Source organism: Nicotiana sylvestris, chromosome 12 (assembly GCF_000393655.2).
Source record: "Nicotiana sylvestris chromosome 12, ASM39365v2, whole genome shotgun sequence".
NCBI lineage: Eukaryota > Viridiplantae > Streptophyta > Magnoliopsida > Solanales > Solanaceae > Nicotiana > Nicotiana sylvestris.
Window position 1 is genome coordinate 102218574 of NC_091068.1, and position 17862 is coordinate 102236435.

The following is a 17862-nucleotide window of genomic DNA, read 5'->3' on the forward strand; positions in this document are numbered from 1 at the left end:
CACATAATGTGAAAGTCTTCAAGGGTGAAGGAAACATCATGGCCAAAAATCTTGAAACTAATCGAGTCTCGATCATTCGTGAATATTCGAGAAAGACACAGACAATGAACCAACTTCATGCTGCATTTGAAATTCTCCATAGCCATAATGTATCGAAATATACCATTATGAAGCTTATCCCGTTGTGTAGGAGTCAAGAAAGTTGCATTAATTTCTTCAAATCGTGGTTTCCCTTCCAGTAACCCTTAGAGTTAAACCAATCTCGAAACTCAAATATCTTTAACCTGGTCTTGTAGGTGGAGGAGCAGGGACATAAGGACCTGGGGGTATTACAGGTAGTCTAGGTGCTTTAAGTGCTTTAGGTGCATTAGCTGCTTTGCGTACTTTAGCTGCATTAGGATCTTTAGGTGCTTTAGGTGCCATCTGTTCAAAAAAGTAAAACATACAAAAAATAACATCAAGACATTATCAAAAAGATCAGTTAAAACTTCAATCTCTAAGAAGGCTGAAGTTCGACAGTTACAAAATAAAACTCTAGAGTTGAAGTTCACCCGTTATAAAAACAAAAATTTCAGCTCTAGAGCTGAAGTTCGATTACAAAAACAAAACCTTCAGCTCTAGAGCTGAAGTTCACCTGTAACAAAACACAAAAACTTCAACTCACCAGTTACAAAACACAAAACATTCAGCCCCATGCTCTAGTTTTTACAAAAAAACAAAACACAAATTCAAATCCAAAAATAATGTCAAAACATGGGGAAAAAAACTTCAGCTCCTATCTAAGGTATCATCACTTTAATAGTATCATCTATTTAACTCTCAAAATTTTTTAAAATTTGGACGTCTAATCACTGAAGAATTTATAAAATTTTCATCAACAACATAAAAACTCGTTCAAAAAACCTAAAAACACAATCGTAAAAGTAAAACTAATGCACTTATCAAACTAAACACTAAGAAACTATTTAATCATAAATACATGACTATCAAAACCAAAACCAGAAAAAAAACCTAGAAAATCATAAAATAAAACCTAGAAAATTAATGCAATGTACCTGTGATTAAATCGTAATGTGGGAACAACGACGAATAGCAGTTGAAAAGTCAAAACGACGAAAACCCTTTGATTTCAGAAAAGAACAAATCAAAAAACGCGAATAACGAGAGAGAGAGACAGTAAAGGACTAGCGTATACTTGGAGAGAAAGTAATCTTTTAATGAAAAAGGACAAAATAGTCTTTTTAAAAGGCTTTTAACAAAAAACAGGTACGAGTGCAAACAGAAAGACAAAACAACTACAGGTTAAAAAGGGGCGCCCAATACAATTTTTACCTTACTATTGCAGAGTATTCGGTGAAAGAGCAAAATATACATCTTAAAACATAGAACTATAGCAACAGTAGAAAAAATGGAGTTCCGACCAAGCTTGTTACATATCTGGCCAAAAGAATAAATTCCTTAAAAGTGCGAGTCCGAATAGAAAAATAGAAAAAGCTGTTAGACATGGGGACCGAGCTACAGTGTCAGCTGAACCAGTAGCTTTGATTCAACTCGTGTATTTGTCTCAAAAAATTATTTCAATATATACAAATTATTAATTTAGAATCTAGCAACTTAAAAAAGAATAAAATTTCTTTCTCACCACTTAATGATGATCAAATCACGATCATGGGTTTGCCCGGTTCTAATTCCATATGCAGAATAGAACGAACACATAAGCTTCAAATCTTGGAAACCTGGCTCAGCCTCTAGGTCACTCACAGATCATTTACCCTCACAAACAGAAAAGACAGTGGAGTCTTTCTCCAACTCCAAAGTCTTCTGACAAGGCAGGATTCAACCACTGAAGATACCTACTTGACTTGCATTATTTGCAATGTACATTCTCTTTACATCAGATAAAGCTTGTTGAACCGCCAAATTGAAAATAGAAAGTGAACCTGACAGCAATCAATTATGAACAATGATAACCTCTGCATTTCAGGAGCACTCTAGGTCTATGATGTTTCAACAGTACAAAAGCCATTTCCAAGCATTACCAGTCTGTTTTACTCAAAATTGTTAAGGAGAAAAAAAAAAATAGAACATATTTACCAAGACAGGAAGAAAAATCACCCTGACAAGACCAAATAGCTAAATACATGCCATCAATTTACAGATAGTGCATCCACCTCCTGAGATCTGTTAACCAACAAAAGGTACATTCTACTCAACTTAGAGCAAGCCAGCTTTCTTCAGAGCATTCTCAAAATCCTCCTCACTTTTCCATGAGGCGATCTGCATAACGAACATGAAACAACCAACCTGAGTTTAACGTTTTGCCCATGGCCAAGGACATGGGGAATTATACCAAAACTGAAAAATAATTCAAGCAGTTAAAGCTCAACTATGTTGGCATTCTACTATAGAGAAAAATTATCTCTGAAGTTTACCATGCCATATCTCATAAGCAAGGTATATATTTTCTCAAGCAGCACTCAAGATGCCATAAGAAAGTAGTTGTGACACAATGGGTCATACAAGTCATGACAAGCCATGTTCATTGTAAAGACATAACCCAGTTGTATTGAATTATCCTAAAATCCAAATTCATGGAATCAAAACCTAAATTGCCAAATATTCAGGAAGGGAAAATTTGGAATGGCATCTCTGTAATATAAAATAGTGATTGACCACTATTTTGACCAGAGTTTATAATCTACTATCTTGTTTTACATAATATGAAGATCACAGCAATGTATATCATACAAAACAATTCTCTAAAACAAAAAATGGGAACCCCCCCACCCCCACCCCCCAAATAGAGCAACTCTTGAACACCTTATCAAATTAAGAAAAATACTCTATACCCTTTTTCCCTGGAAGATGTTTCTTTTCCCTTCTTTTTTTTTTATGAGAAAGTGGCCAGTTTTTTTTTTCTTTTTGGTGAATAGCATACTACAAATGTTGCATTTGACCATAATGCTAAATGCTTTATTCATCTTGCCTTTATCTTGAATTGAATCTGCACACACAGATCACTTGGAAATGTATCATACTGGAAGAACACTTAGCTTTTACAATAGTGAATTTGCAACCCCCAACCCTCCCGGAAAAAAAAAAAAAAAAGAAGAAACCACCCCACACACACACATAAAGCAGGGAAATTCTAAGGGATAGGTTTTTCAATCTCTTGAATTAAGAGGGATAATATACTCTCAAACTATTTTCAGGCCACAAATTTGCCAACCCTGTTTATTAGTTAATCATGTTACTCCTTCCGTCCCAATTTATATGGCGGTGTTTGACTGCGCAGGAGTTTAAAAAAGAAAAGAAGACTTTTGAAACTTATGGTCTAAAACAAACTTTAGAAATTTTGTGTGGCTTTAAATTATCTCATCAAGGATAAAAGGGGAAGTTTAAAGTTGAATTATTTTTAAATAAGGAGGTATGACATTCTTTTTGAAACAGACTAAAAAGGAAAGTATGACACATAAATTGGGAGAGGGGGAGTACTAGAATTCCAGCCTTAGTTCAGAAAACCATGAACATAAGCGGAGCATGCTAAGCACCTTTAAGCAGGTATGACCTAACCGTACAAAAATCGTAGGCAGAATCCCAAATGGTCACAGAGCAAAGCCCGAAATGCAGTAACACAAACAGTAGATACATGCCTCAGTCACTTGACTATTGAAATGGTTCTCAATCTTTGACATCAGCATGTTGTCTTGGTCATCGCAGAGCAAGTTGAATATGGCACCTGCTCAACACAAAAGGGAAGTCATATTAAGCATGTTACATAAACTAGGTAATATTTATACATGGCTCATTTCAATTGTATTCTAATACCAAAGGAATTAGCACAAATTTGTCTCTTATCTGTTCTCTCTTAATTTATTTTCCTGCAGGCAACAAATATATATCCAGTCATCCCTTTAACAATGAGCACTCAGCAAAAGGGTTTGCACATTGCATTATCCATTTGGTTCCTCATCTCCTAATGAGAAAAGAAAACTACTAGATTCTATCTTGTAGAGTGAACTCTGTATTTGGATAGGTTATTGACCCTTCCTTTCAGATCCTAAAGCTTAGTCCTTCACTTCAAGCAGACACCATAACCATTGGCTATTACAGAACTACGGAAGAGAACATTTATTTTGCAAATGTTGATCTATTGCAGTTCGCCACATATTAAGAAGGTTTTTTCTTTCATGGGAAGCCGACAATCTACAGAGAACCAATGCTGCTCCTATGTCACATGGTAAACGCCTTACTCTGGCACTAATTTATGCACTTACAGTCCAGCATTTCTTTTGCTTGACACTAAGCCTCACTTCCCGTTGGTTATGGTCTTTTCACACTGTGCTTGGAAGCGCGTTACTGATGGTCTTATCTCTACGATCCTACTATAATGTTAAGCACTAGAATTTTAAATGGAAATTCGAGCACTACTAAAAAAGAAAGGAAAAAAAGAAGAGTATGTTAAGGAATAAATACTTGTTTTCATGTCGCAGTGGACTTTCTTTGCGAGTACATAAAGAACGATTTTTTAATTGGAAAACTAGAGAATTTTCATACTAACAAAAGCAGTCTATAAATATTCAGAATAAAAATTTGTATTCATGTTATAGTGGACTTTTTTCTCGAGTACATACAAAATGATTTTTTTTTTAATTGGAAAACTTGAGAATTTTCATGCTAACAAGAGCATTCTAGAAATTTTCAGAATACATATTTTGAAGTGCTTTTTTTTTTTGAGAAAGTTGAAGTGCTTCTTCCCTATGTATATCTCGGTTCTTAAGGGGATTTCATTGTGAACTCCTACAAGGATTACAACCTTTCAATTAATGCTTAAGACTAAACTCCCCTTTTCAAGACCGTACGTCTCAGTACTTGCAGGCTAAAAGTTTGTCTGTTGGTTATTATGAATTTGCCATTATTTTCAAGTAGATTTCCTTTATTTCTTCATCTTCGTTCATATCAGTATATTTTTTAATGCTCTCGAGAAATGCACCACGGAAACTGTACATACTCCCTTTTCTATGACGGACACTGTACATACTCTTTTCTGTGATAGATACTGTACATACTCTCTTTTGCTAGTATCATAACATAATATAAAATGGGATAATTTAGAGACTCCTTCGAGGTTTTGCTTCATCATACTAACCTCCCTTAGAGTTTGCGATATTAAGTTTGCCTCCCTTATTTTCATTTTCGTAACAATTGTGATTCTCTGGGTTGTTTTGTTGTTGTTGCTGTTTTAAACTATTTATCATTAATACAAACTAATTACAATGTGACCAATTTACCCTTTTTAATATTAAACTTGTTTGATTAATGTTATAAATATCTTTTCTTTAATTTCTCATAGAATTAGAAAAACATACTCCTAATACCCTAGGCTAGTTCTTCGGTGTTCTGAACTACTACCATCAAGGCCACCCACAAATGAAGGAATCTTCATACTTCAATATTATCCAGAACATGAACATGCCCAGTAGCACAAAATTCACCCATTTCAGAAATTATGGATAGGCATATTCATTGAAGTATTACCAATGAGAGTTCCAATCAAGATTTAGCAAAAGAAAATAACCAAACTTTATCGAGACATAAAGAAGATAGAAAACCATATTTTCCAAAGTTAAAAGGGATGGGAACCAAGAGCGGAAGAATCACTCTACATAATGTTTCCTTGCAAGAGGATTACAACGTCCCCAAATCCAAAGACCAAAGACTCTTCTTCTACATTATTATAAAAGAAAACAACCCAAATATTAACGGCTGGAGAAGCTAAGTATAGATTGCATTTTTTTTTATTTCAAACGAACTTGTCAATTAAGATAATTTCATTGAATTAATTAATTGGAAGAGTTTAATATTAAGAAAGGGCAATCTGTCAATCGTATTTTATTTAAATTTAATGACAAAAAGATTTAAAGAATTGTTACAAGAAAATCAAAATAAGGGAGGTAACGGCAATATCATAAACCACAAGGGAAGTTAGTGCATGGAGGTCTCTAAAATAACTCTATATAAATAATATGTAAGTGATACAGAATGATAAATACGCCGAGAGAGACAAACAAGAGCAGGGAAGATGCATAAAAAAGTGGAAACATATTACCTTTGCGGCCAAAACGCCCTGCTCTACCAATCCGATGCAAGTATACCTCATGATCTGGCTCTGATGGACTCTCATGTCTTACAGGGAGATCATAATTAACCACTAAATTAACCTGCATACATTTTGTAGTAGCTTTTAGGAATTCAAAATGTTAGCCACCAAAACAGAAATCAAGAAAGCATTTACATAAATAAAACATCATTGCTATGAAAGAAGTTACACGAAGAACCTTAATTTTATATCATATATGATTGACAACTGGGAAGATTAAAATCTAAAGTTACCTGCGATTGATCAAATCCACGAGCAAGAAGATCAGTTGATATAAGAACTTGTGTCAATCCTTCTTTGAACTCCTTGATTATTTTGTCTCTATCTTCTTGCTTAAGAGCCCCTTGAATTGTTGTCACTTCATAGCCATAGTCCACCAATGATTTATGCAACATACTCGCACTGTTTCTTGTACGAACAAATATAATTGTTTGCCCCACCTTCTGTCCTAGTTCAAGAATTTTGTCTTTAATCACCATGACTTTTGAAAGTTCATCCGGACACTGCACTTTATACTGCTTCACTGAATCCAGCGAAAGTTCTTCTTTCTTCACAAACATCTGGTTATAATCTTTCACGAAAAGATCTCTAACAATTTTTGTCACAAATGATTTGACACTTTCCCCAAACGTTGCAGAAAACAAAAGCACCTAAAAATTAAAATGATAAAAAAGAAAAGTCACAACAACAACAACAACAACCCAGTATAATCCCACTTAGTGGGGTCTGGGGAGGGTAGTGTGTACGCAGACCTTACCCCTACCCTAGGGTAGAGAGACTGTTTCCAAATAGACCCCCAGCATCCTTCCCTCCAAGAACTTCCCACCTTGCTCTTGGGGAGACTCGAACTCACAACCTCTCGGTTGGAAGCGGGGGTTGCTTACCATCAGAGCAACCCCTCTTGTCTTAAAAATGAAAAGTCAAATATTTAAAATTAAAAAAAATGATAAGGTAAATTTTAACATCAAATTTTTTTTTCTAAAGAATAGCCCGATGATGGAAGTTTAGCAAGAAGAATGTATTATAAACAAAAACTTAGCGCAGACGCCGCCGCCCTTCACATCCCATCACTTTCTTACCTAAGATAAACTCAGGTGTTAACCAGCTCCATGAATTGCACTTTAATTTAAGCCTCAGACTATACTCAGTTACTCACTAAATGAGGAAGGTGAAGTTAGACATTGCTAGAAGCAGTATTCTAGTTCCCATGGCGTAAATAAGAAGGAAACATGCGGCAGACGCTATTCCTTTTTACAAGTGAGATAAAGACAAAGGGATTTTGCTTCTCTTTTTTATTTTGCAGCTGCAAGTGCAATGTATATTATCAGTTGTACTTCAAAGCAAAGAAATAATTACTAACTGGTCAGTTTTGGAACGTGGAACCTGGCAACCTCCATGAAGGGCATAGATAACATCAGCTTGTATGCAGCTTATTATCTCCACTGAGAGAGTGGCTGACTCGTATCAAATTCATTACAATATTCGCCCTCATTTCTGAACTGCTTTTTCTTGGTGTTGACAACTCTATTCATCTATTGATATTAAACTAACAGCAGTTCCAAGTGTATAGTTCCAATAACAATTTGAAATTTATCAGAAAGGACATACAAGAGCACATCCCCCACCCCCCCCCACCCCACCAAAAGACCCAAAATAATAAGCAGAGACTAATCCTCTCTCTCTTATCTGCAATGCTAACTGAACTATCTCTTCCTTCCCACCAATGGCATACACATGTACACACACACAAAACCAGGCTTCAACTACATATGTAAAACATACAAGTAAAACACATAATAGAAATGCTAAGATTCGAGCTTCACACTTCCAAGGTTCTGGGACTGACAGTGTTATTACATGCCCAATAAGAAAAACAATCTTTAACAGTGATATCCTGTACCAAGATTTTTTCCCAATAAAATAATGAAATAAAAAGTTACATCTATAAAATACTAAAAATTTATCCACAAAAGAATGAGAAAAACTGAGACTTGTGAAATGCAAAACTTACCCAGTTAACAGGTAAGTAAATCCCCCACCCCAAAAAGAAAAAAACAAAAAGAATCCATCATTAACGCTCCTTGGGTGCTAAACTTTACCCTTCTTAAAGTATGCAGTAAATCCCCATCCGCCTTTCAGTCTCTTGTCCTCTTCTATTTTCCCTCATCTTCTTCTTCTCTTCTATTATCCATGCAACAGCTTGGTTTAAGGGTCTATACTTATACTCCTCAATTGCTCTAAAGTCGTTCCCCTTTTGCATGCTTTATATGCCCTATTTCCGGAGGATGTAATGAAAGATACACACTAGTGAAAACTACACCAACAACTCGACACAAATAATGCTTGCTACCCTATTACTTGTGAGCAACAAATATTGACTGACTGATTATATCTTTCATGTAGTTATTGAATTTCTCGAGAGTATATTAAGTACTTGAATTTTCCATGTCAAAATAATGTCAATTTGATAAGGGTGTGACTTAGCAGTCCATGAAGCTAGAACGGACCATGGGAGACATGGGTTTAAACCCTAGTAGCCTAAAAACCAAGGTGGTTTCTTCCCATCTATCTAAGCCTTTGGTAGAAAGATTTACATGGTACCTGTGTAGGTAGGAGGGAGCAGTACCTAGTGAATCAGTAGAGGTGCAAATGAGCTGTCCGGACACCACCGTGATTTAAAAGAAAATAAGTGTCAATTTGATTTGTAATTCTGATATGCTACACTCGTGTATGCTATGCAAAAGTATCTCTTTTCCTTTGAGGTATGTGTAGTCGATAAGATAACTTTTAACCTATGTATCCCTAGTATAGATAAGCCATGGACCTTACCCTATAGTTCAGTCCAGTAACTAATATTTCACTTTTACCACCACAGCACATCATTTATCCTTGCTCTCCAATTTGACACTGTAACTAAGTTCTCACTTCTAGCATAGCACAGCATTAGTTTATTGGGGAGAGCAGGTATTATCTATTAAGTCTTCCAGTTGAGTGTAATCTTCAAAATATGTCATCCTTGTTGATGTGGCACAAAAACCTCGGTAAAGGAATAATTAGGGGTATCAATGGATATTTCTAAACCGACCCAACCGTACCACACCGAACCGATTTTAAAGTTTCTTTTAATGATCGTATGTTTTTTTATAAATCTATAACCTTACGATAATTAGGGTAGGTTTTTTATAACAACAATAATAATCCTGTATTAATCCCACTAGTGGGGTCTGGGGAGGGTATAGTGTACCAGACCTTACCCCTACCCGGAGGGGTAGATAATTAGGGTAGGTTTTTTATTTTATGAAAATAAACTGAAAAAATACTGAAGCATACCGAATAAATTTACATGTGGAAAATATATTTATATATTAAGTTTAAAAATAATAAAGTATTAAATTTTTTCTTGAGCCTTGGAATTATTAAAACGGTTACAAGCCAACAAGTAATTAACCTCAAAATCTTAATTCCCAAGCCTATTATGCTCCTCCTATTGAAATTAACTTATTTCCAGCATATTCACTAGCAACACACAAGGTATTCTAGCGATTATGAGTAGAAAACTACAATGTGTTAAATATGCTTCTTTTCGTATGATTTAGATTTATCTTTTTGAATATTTAATCTTCTATAGATTTTACTCTTGAGTCCCAGCTTGGTTAATATCTTTCCACTAGTGTGATTTATATTTACTTTGTCTTTGCTTAGTTTCTTTTACACTGCTATAGAATGGTTGATAGATGTATACTCTGACCATCTTTCACATTTTCTTAATTCATCACCCTAAAATGTCTAGAGAGTTTTGCGAAGTCCTATAAAAGTACTTATGTTATTGCATTCTACTTCGACTAGTAGCTTTTACATGACATTTAAAAAACAACCGAAAACTAACCAAACCATACCAATAACGAAGAGAAACAGATATAATTGGGATGGTTTCAGAAAGTTAAATTTTGGTTATACATAATAGAATAACCGAAAAATTAGTATGGTACAAATTTTATAAAATAACCGGCCGAACCGAACCATTGACACCCCTAGGAATAATATTTGGTAAAATTATAGAATCAGCAAGTTTAGTAGTAGTAATAAAAAAATTTAACCACTTTTTTTGTAATAGGTAATAATGCAATGTGCTACTCTAAGGCTCAACCATTTGAGCGAATCAACCATGCATGTGACCTCTGAAGTTTTTCAGACTCTTATTACAAACTGAACTACAATTCATAGCAGCAGCAATAAACATCATAGGTCTCATGTTCGAGCTCAGGGAATGGAGCCTACTTTCGTAGGGAGCGCTTTAAGACCCCCCACCCCCTCAAAAAAAAAAGTGGAACTTTCCGGTGCAAATTCGCATAAGTCGGGCCCCAAAGCAGGTACCGGACTGATGTACTTTCAAGGTTTTGCACCTCTCAAGTACAAAGAAGAGAGAAAAACAAAAGCACTCCGCTAAAGTTTTTCACAAAACTAGCGAAAGTGTTCTTCAAACTCACGTTAGAAGAATGTAAGATGGAAATAAACCTCACCCACACGTTCCCCAATCCCGTAAGATTGCAAGAAGCGTTGAATAAAGGAAGAACAATGAAATAAAAAGTAAATCACGTTTTTGAAGCAATAGCTTAGAAAAACTAATCACCAATGTTTATTTTCAGCATATTAAGCCCTTTAAATAGGCCTTACAATGAGTAAAATTGGTAAGGTTAAGGAAAACTAATCCTAATTAGACTAGAATAAGAATAAGGCTAAGAAAATCTATCCTAACTAAAATAGGAAAAAGAATTCTAGTAAGAATGGGATACCAACTAACAATTCTAGTTTGACTAGAACTACAAATATAATCCTACTAAAACAAGAATTAAATTACTAGGAAATAAGAAATAACAAATCCTAATCTTTAAGGAAAAGAAATCCTAATCTTGGATGGATTCTTCGCTTCTTGAATTTCATGAATTTTTAGCATTCTTGATCTTGCATCATTCTCCCCTGGTTGAAAAAGACTCGTCCTCGAGTCTAACAGCTTCCATAGATGGCGCAAGATTTGCTATAGTAAGAACGGAGACCCAAGGGGAAAAAATGGGGACCCAATGCTCACCAGGTTTTAAGTTACATTTTGCTAGTTTATCATAGAGCTTCTTCACGTTATAAGCAAATTTGGCATATGGTCGAACTAAATCCCACTTTCTATGTTTCAACTTTCTACCAAGTCTTCTCCATGTAATCTTTCTATATGGACTCTCAAACTTCAACTTACGATATGAAGTTATTGGTATAGACTTAACTAACTCCATGTCTAGCTTTGAGTTAAGCATGGAGATCAACGCTCTTCTTGGGAATGCATCAATTGCATCGCTCATACACCAACAGACACTTTGATGATAGCCATATATACTTATGACGTTAAGACATCTTGTCTCTCCAATATCTGGTCTCAAACTCTCCATTACCCACTCCTTTATAGGTAATTTTTCCTCTTGTTCTAGCATATTTCTATGAACTTTAGAATTAACGCAATATGTTGCCTTGTTTGGATTGATTGAGTCAACAATCAAGTCAATATTGTGTTGAGCATCTCTGGACGGTGAAAAGTCAACAACACATATGGCTGGATAATCCAATGGATCGTCATAAAACTTTGGTGGTAATTCCTCAAGTTTTGGATCTAATGCATGTTCCTCGTCTCTTTGATATTGGTCTTTATCAGCTTTGTCTTCTTCACGCCCCTGATTATCTGAATATTTATCATAATGGGCATAGTGCCCTTGGTTCTCTTGTGCCTTGGTCAGCTTCAACCTCTTCAGTTGTTTGTGAATGAATTGGTGGATATAGAAGTGGTAGATGTGGCGGTTGTAGGCGTTGTGGCGGAGTTGGTAGTTGATATTGAAACACCAAACCTTCAACTAATTTAGTCAGATTCTCCATTGATTCCTTCAAGTTATTTAGCTGCACTTTAATTTCTTCGTTGTCTCGTTCAAGGATTCTAATTCTTAATTTATGAACTTGTAATTGAAGATCCATTGAAGAGGATCTTGAAAAGGATCCTGAACTTGGTATTTTCTTGTTTGGTGACACGATGAATAAAGTAGCAAATCAAGAATTCGGACCTGGAACATGAGCTCTGATACCAAATTGATGTATTTTCAAGGTTTTGCACCTCTCAAGTACAAAGAAGAGAGAAAAACAAAAGCACCCCGCTAAAGTTTTTCACAAAACTAGCGAAAGCGTTCTTCAAACTCACGTTAGAAGAATGTAAGATGGAAATAAACCTCACCCACGCGTTCCCGCAAGATTGCAAGAAGCGTTGAATAAAGGAAGAACAATGAAATAAAAAGTAAATCACGTTTTTGAAGCAATAGCTTAGAAAAACTAATCACCAATGTTTATTTTCAGCATATTAAGCCCTTTAAATAGGCCTTACAATGAGTAAAATTGGTAAGGTTAAGGAAAACTAATCCTAATTAGACTAGAATAAGAATAAGGCTAAGAAAATCTATCCTAACTAAAATAGGAAAAAGAATTCTAGTAAGAATGGGATACCAACTAACAATTCTAGTTTGACTAGAACTACAAATATAATCCTACTAAAACAAGAATTAAATTACTAGGAAATAAGAAATAACAAATCCTAATCTTTAAGGAAAAGAAATCCTAATCTTGGATGGATTCTTCGCTTCTTGAATTTCATGAATTTTTAGCATTCTTGATCTTGCATGACAGGCGGACACCATGTGGGAAACCAAAAAATGTAGCAGCAATATACCCCAAAAAGAATTCATCACAACTTTAACTGGAATTTTGAAAAGCACAAGGGCCAAACTTTAACCAACCTGGCAGTCAGCACTGGCTTTGACAATTGCCTTCATTATTCTTATGGAATCATCCTGAAAACCACTCTGTGCACAAAGAAGAACATCAATAAGCAATCAAATACTGAGCAGGAATTTCAGACAGTGCCTGCCTTAATTTTACTGGACTGCCTTCATCTTCTGCAGACAATACTTTTCCTTTTTCAATAAGCAGTCAATTCCAAATTCAAATTAAGTAATGGACTAGTAAACAACTCGTCTACCAACTATGTCGTAATTTACATAAACTCTGAGGTAGCTGAATTATGAATTGCCTCCTAATCATTTTACAGTTTCCATTAATAATAGGTCCATTAATCAGTGAGAATCTTGCATTGTTGGGCAAAAGCAAAGAAGTCCGTGACATGGAGCCTTGCCTTTTATAGCACACTTGACAGGTCATGAAAGATAACCTCATCGTTACGGAAAAATCCAGCCGGCATATGAAACAAATAATTTTATCCAGGAAGTGAAAATTTTACATACTACATTCGAGATTACTTCTATTATGTCAATTCCTTCTTCCCCCTAATAAAGAGGTAACGCATACACTCACCCAGCAAAAAAGTTTTAATTTCTTAAGATTTGTCTGCAAGGATAACAATAACCCCCCCCCCCCAAACAAGTGCAGGTAACCTCGAAGAAATCTAGAGGATCAAATGCACCCATAAGAAGAATGTGCTTTTACACTTATCCCCAGGAAAAAATGGAAGTCATTGATAAAATGTCAGAGCACAAACTGTCCCCCCCCTCCCCCCCCAAAATGAAGATTGAAAATTTAATATTCAAATATTTAGCTCATTAAGCTCAACATTACCATCCATCTAAGAAACCAAAAGCTATATCCAAAATGTTTACACCAACAAATACACACACAAAAAGAAGAGAGAGAACTGATTTTAAAAGAAAAAATAATACATGTATAATCATTAGCAACAACAAAAAGGGAAAAAATCAAAGGAACTATCGTAAGTGCTGATAGTGAATCAATTACCTCTGCCAACATGTGGTCCGCTTCATCAAATACAAGAATCTTCATGCAACTCATGCCCAGTTTCCTTGCTGTCACCCACTTATTTATAGTTCCAGGTGTGCCAATTACTACTTGTGCTGACACAGGTGGCCGCTTTGAAATTGGTATGTAGTTGGCTGCATCTGCTGGGATAGCTAACTCTGATGTTATACCAGTGAAATTCCCCATCTTCAACAGCACTTCCATATTCTGCAGCATTTTTCACCATTTTATACCAAACCTTCTCAAGTTTCTTTTTTGAATGATGAAGAATCTTATTAAGTTTTTCTTTGAAATGTAACAACGTTAAAAAAGATCCTTCCTACGGTTATCTCGGCATTTGATTCTAGTTCCCCATAAAAAATAGTTTAAACCACCACTCCAGATGGCAAACAACCAGATAAAATATGAAGATTTCGCGTCATCAATGAAACCATCTTAAAAACTATATACAAGAACACACAAAACATAATCTTACAAGCATCATGATAAAAGTTTCTAAAAAATAGATGCGTAGAAGCACTTTTCTTTCAAAAAAGGAAACAGATATGTAGCAAAGCAGGTATATAAACTAAACCACATGCATAACCTGACACACATAAGGTTGCACAAAACTTTTTATTCAGCTAATCAAATTGATTCATTAGAAAATAAAGTAATTGATCCTGCTATGAATTAATTCTCCAATGCTAACATTAATATTGCACCCAAAGATTTACCTAGGTCAATGAAACTGGATTGAAATTCTAATGAAACTGAAAACAAAAAAAACAAAAAAAAAAGAACTTTATTTCTTCGCTACCTGCCTAATTCTTAGTCAGTAAGGAGTTTAAGTTTCATGCACAAACGATGTAAAAAATATTTACACAAATAGCTCACTTAAAAGGTAATTGCATGCAATTCTATTTAAAGATATTGATTGATTATCTATAACAAAGGTTAAGTAACCTAACAGGCAACGGATTACATTAGTGTAAAAAGTTTATTACAGTGTCATGCATATAACTTAAATCCAAAAGAAAATAAAAAACAGCATTTATGTCAAACCTGAATAGCCAATTCTCTGGTTGGACAAATACAGAGAGCTTGAGGTGCACGAAGCTTCGGATCGACCCGACTCAACATTCCAAGTACAAAGCAAGTAGTTTTACCAGAGCCATTATGAGCCTGAGCAATAAGATTCTTGTAGGGCGGCGTAAGAATCATGGGTAAACTAATCTCTTGAATTTTGCTAGGTCGCTCAAACTTCATCTCTACATATAATCCCTTCAATAACTCAGGAGACAAGTTCAAATCCTCAAATCTCTTCGCTGATTTGTACAACGTGTCGCCAGATGTAACCTATATTTCATTAATTAAACCCTAATTTAGTTATTACTAGTAAAACAAATCGACTTATGAAGCTATAATTGAGTGAGGAAATGCGTACGGCTTCTATTCTGGAATCTACTGGATCATCAAGAGTGGAGTTGTTGACTCTTTTGGACTCGTCAATTTGTAGAGATCCAATTTCAGTCTCGGCGCTAGCGTTTTCAGACTGCTCGGCTTGATCTATCTCGTCGGCTTCGTCTGCCCAGCTTCTAGTTTCTCGTGACTTTGCCGTCGTAGAAGCGGCGGTGCTGCTGGTGGCACTAGAACTGTCAGCGACGAACGCGGTAGTGCTACTGGTGGTACTAGAACTGTCAGCCATTGGTAGGAGAGGGAGAGGGAAAGTTTGCTGTGACCAACTTCGTAACTATTTACAATTTCTGTTAGAAATATGGTTGATGAAACAAGGTGAATTGGGAATTAGGCTTGGTCTCTAGTCTTATATTTTTGGGGATTCCTAGTTTATTTTGTGTCATTTCCGTTCCAATTTTTTACTAGGTGCCGAGTTTAAGAAAAGATGAAGATTTTTGAAATTTATGGTCTTAAACAAGTTAAAAGCGGGTTCAGAGTATTTATTGGTTATAAAAGTTTTTCATTAAAGGTAGAATTGGAAGTTTAATTTAAATTGTTTTCAAATTTAGAAAATGTCATTTTTTTTTAAACGGACTAAAAAATAAATAAGTTCACATCAATTGGAATAAAGGAAGTATATTTTAGTATATGTATTGTTGGGTCAGGCTAGTTCGTGAAATAAGTCACTCGGTCGGTTTTGGTTCCGGTACCAGGCTAGTCATATCAGGGCCACTATATTTAAAGATGGAAATTTTACCTCCTATAACAAAGCTTTACACCTTATTTATTATAAATAAATATCATTTTAAAATATTATTTTCTATAGGTACCTATGTTTTATAGCAAAATATGTATTTGTGGTCATTTCCTACCATTTAGCCATTAAATAAGCCGGGTAATATTTTTCTCTATCCTACTTTCTATTCTTTCTTTCACAAGACCACCATATAGTATACAACTTCAGAAACCACGATCTCTCTCCACCATCTCTCTCAACGCCAGTCTTTTCTTCATGAATGTAACCACGATTCTCCACTAATTCATCTCCATTGTCTCGCGAAATTTTCAAATTGTTTTGCTCCAAAAAGTTGTGGTAAGTGTTAAAATCGTTAGATTTTTGCTGGTACATTGCTTCTTCTGTTTTTCTTTACTAATTTTTTAGAAATAATCATCATTGTTATGTTTTCACCAGAAAAACTCAAAATTTCATCTCCAATGGCTGATTCAACAACTCACAAGAGGGTTACCCAACATCGAAACAAACCCAATTTGAGAAATCTTCGAAAGAATCTACACTTCCTGATACGGAAAAGAGAAGAAAACTTATGGATGATGATTCAGGAGTTAAGGGAAAAGATACTTTATTTTCATTGTATTCAATGTATCTCGCTGTATTTCATGTATTTCATTGTATTTACTGTCTTTAGTTTTTTCTACTTTTTCAATATATTCACTGTATTTAACTATATTTAATGTAATTATATAATTTCAAAGCTTCACTTTGTTTCACTATTTTGTCAGCATTATATATTCAGCAGTATGTATTCAATGTATTGTAGAATGTATTCATATTTTTTTAATTAATATAATTTATGCATTCAGATGTGTGTGTGTCTGTGTGTGTGTGTATATATATATATATATATTCAAATGTATCTGCAATATGTATTCATATGTTTTGCACTATAGATGACATGTTATACTTCATGTATTCAATGTATTGTATGTATTTAACTGTATTCAATGTAATTATATAATTTCAATATATAATCTATTTGTAAAAAATACCACTAAAAATATTTTAGTAAAGATACCACTAAAAAAGAAATGATGTATTGAATCTCTGAAGATCGTTCTATTTTGAGGGTGTTTTTCGGCTGAGATTCTTTTCTATAATTGAAAATACAAATTTTGCGTGTTATAATTGAGTTTGTTGAGTCATATTAGGAGTCTATCACGTTAATTGATTCACTTACCATTTTTAAACAGTTGAAGGCCTTTTTCGTGGATTTTCGTTACTGTATTCACGAATATAGCTCACGAATACATATGAATACAGTCTATGTTTAGCTGGACTTTCTTGTTTCCACTAATTTCTGCTACTGTATTCATGAATACAGTAGCTTGAATACATTGAATACACTTTATAACAAGTGAAAATATAGCTATAGGAAGTAATTAAGTAAATAGTAGCTATAGCAAGTTAATAACCACTAAACAATAGTCATTTCTGAAAATTCCTCAATAAAGATTTTCCATTGTCTTTTGTAGTTCTTCCATGTCTTTTGAATCTCTGAAGATTGCTCTGTTTTGGAGGTGTTTTTCGGCTGAGAATCTTTTCTATAACTGAAAATGCAAATTTTGCGTGTTATAATTGAGTTTGTTGAGTCATATTAGGAGTCTATCGCGTTAAT

The 17862-nt window shown here is 34.7% G+C and overlaps 1 protein-coding gene across 1 annotated transcript; it reads right to left on the minus strand.

Annotated features, from left to right (window-relative positions):
* Nucleotides 1-1454: 1454 nt before the first annotated feature.
* Nucleotides 1455-15791, minus strand: LOC104247485 (DEAD-box ATP-dependent RNA helicase 38-like). The gene is made up of 8 exons (XM_070164973.1): nt 15438-15791; nt 15056-15349; nt 13991-14218; nt 12979-13044; nt 6394-6810; nt 6110-6221; nt 3654-3739; nt 1455-2277 (listed from the first exon to the last, which is right to left on the minus strand). Exons 1-8 carry the CDS (start codon nt 15696-15698, stop codon nt 2215-2217), a joined length of 1527 nt encoding a protein of 508 aa, XP_070021074.1. The 5' UTR covers nt 15699-15791; the 3' UTR covers nt 1455-2214.
* Between the last annotated feature and the right edge of the window lie 2071 nt (nt 15792-17862).

What these genes read in the sequence shown, in the direction of transcription:
- LOC104247485 (XM_070164973.1), bottom strand. Translation starts at nt 15,698, where the DNA reads ATGGCTGACAGTTCTAGTACCACCAGTAGCACTACCGCGTTCGTCGCT. An exon ending in TAGATTCCAGAATAGAAGCC is followed by an intron (nt 15,350 to 15,437) that starts GTACGCATTTCC and finishes AATGAAATATAG; the next exon opens with GTTACATCTGGCGACACGTT. An exon ending in CCAGAGAATTGGCTATTCAG is followed by an intron (nt 14,219 to 15,055) that starts GTTTGACATAAA and finishes AAAATGCTGCAG; the next exon opens with AATATGGAAGTGCTGTTGAA.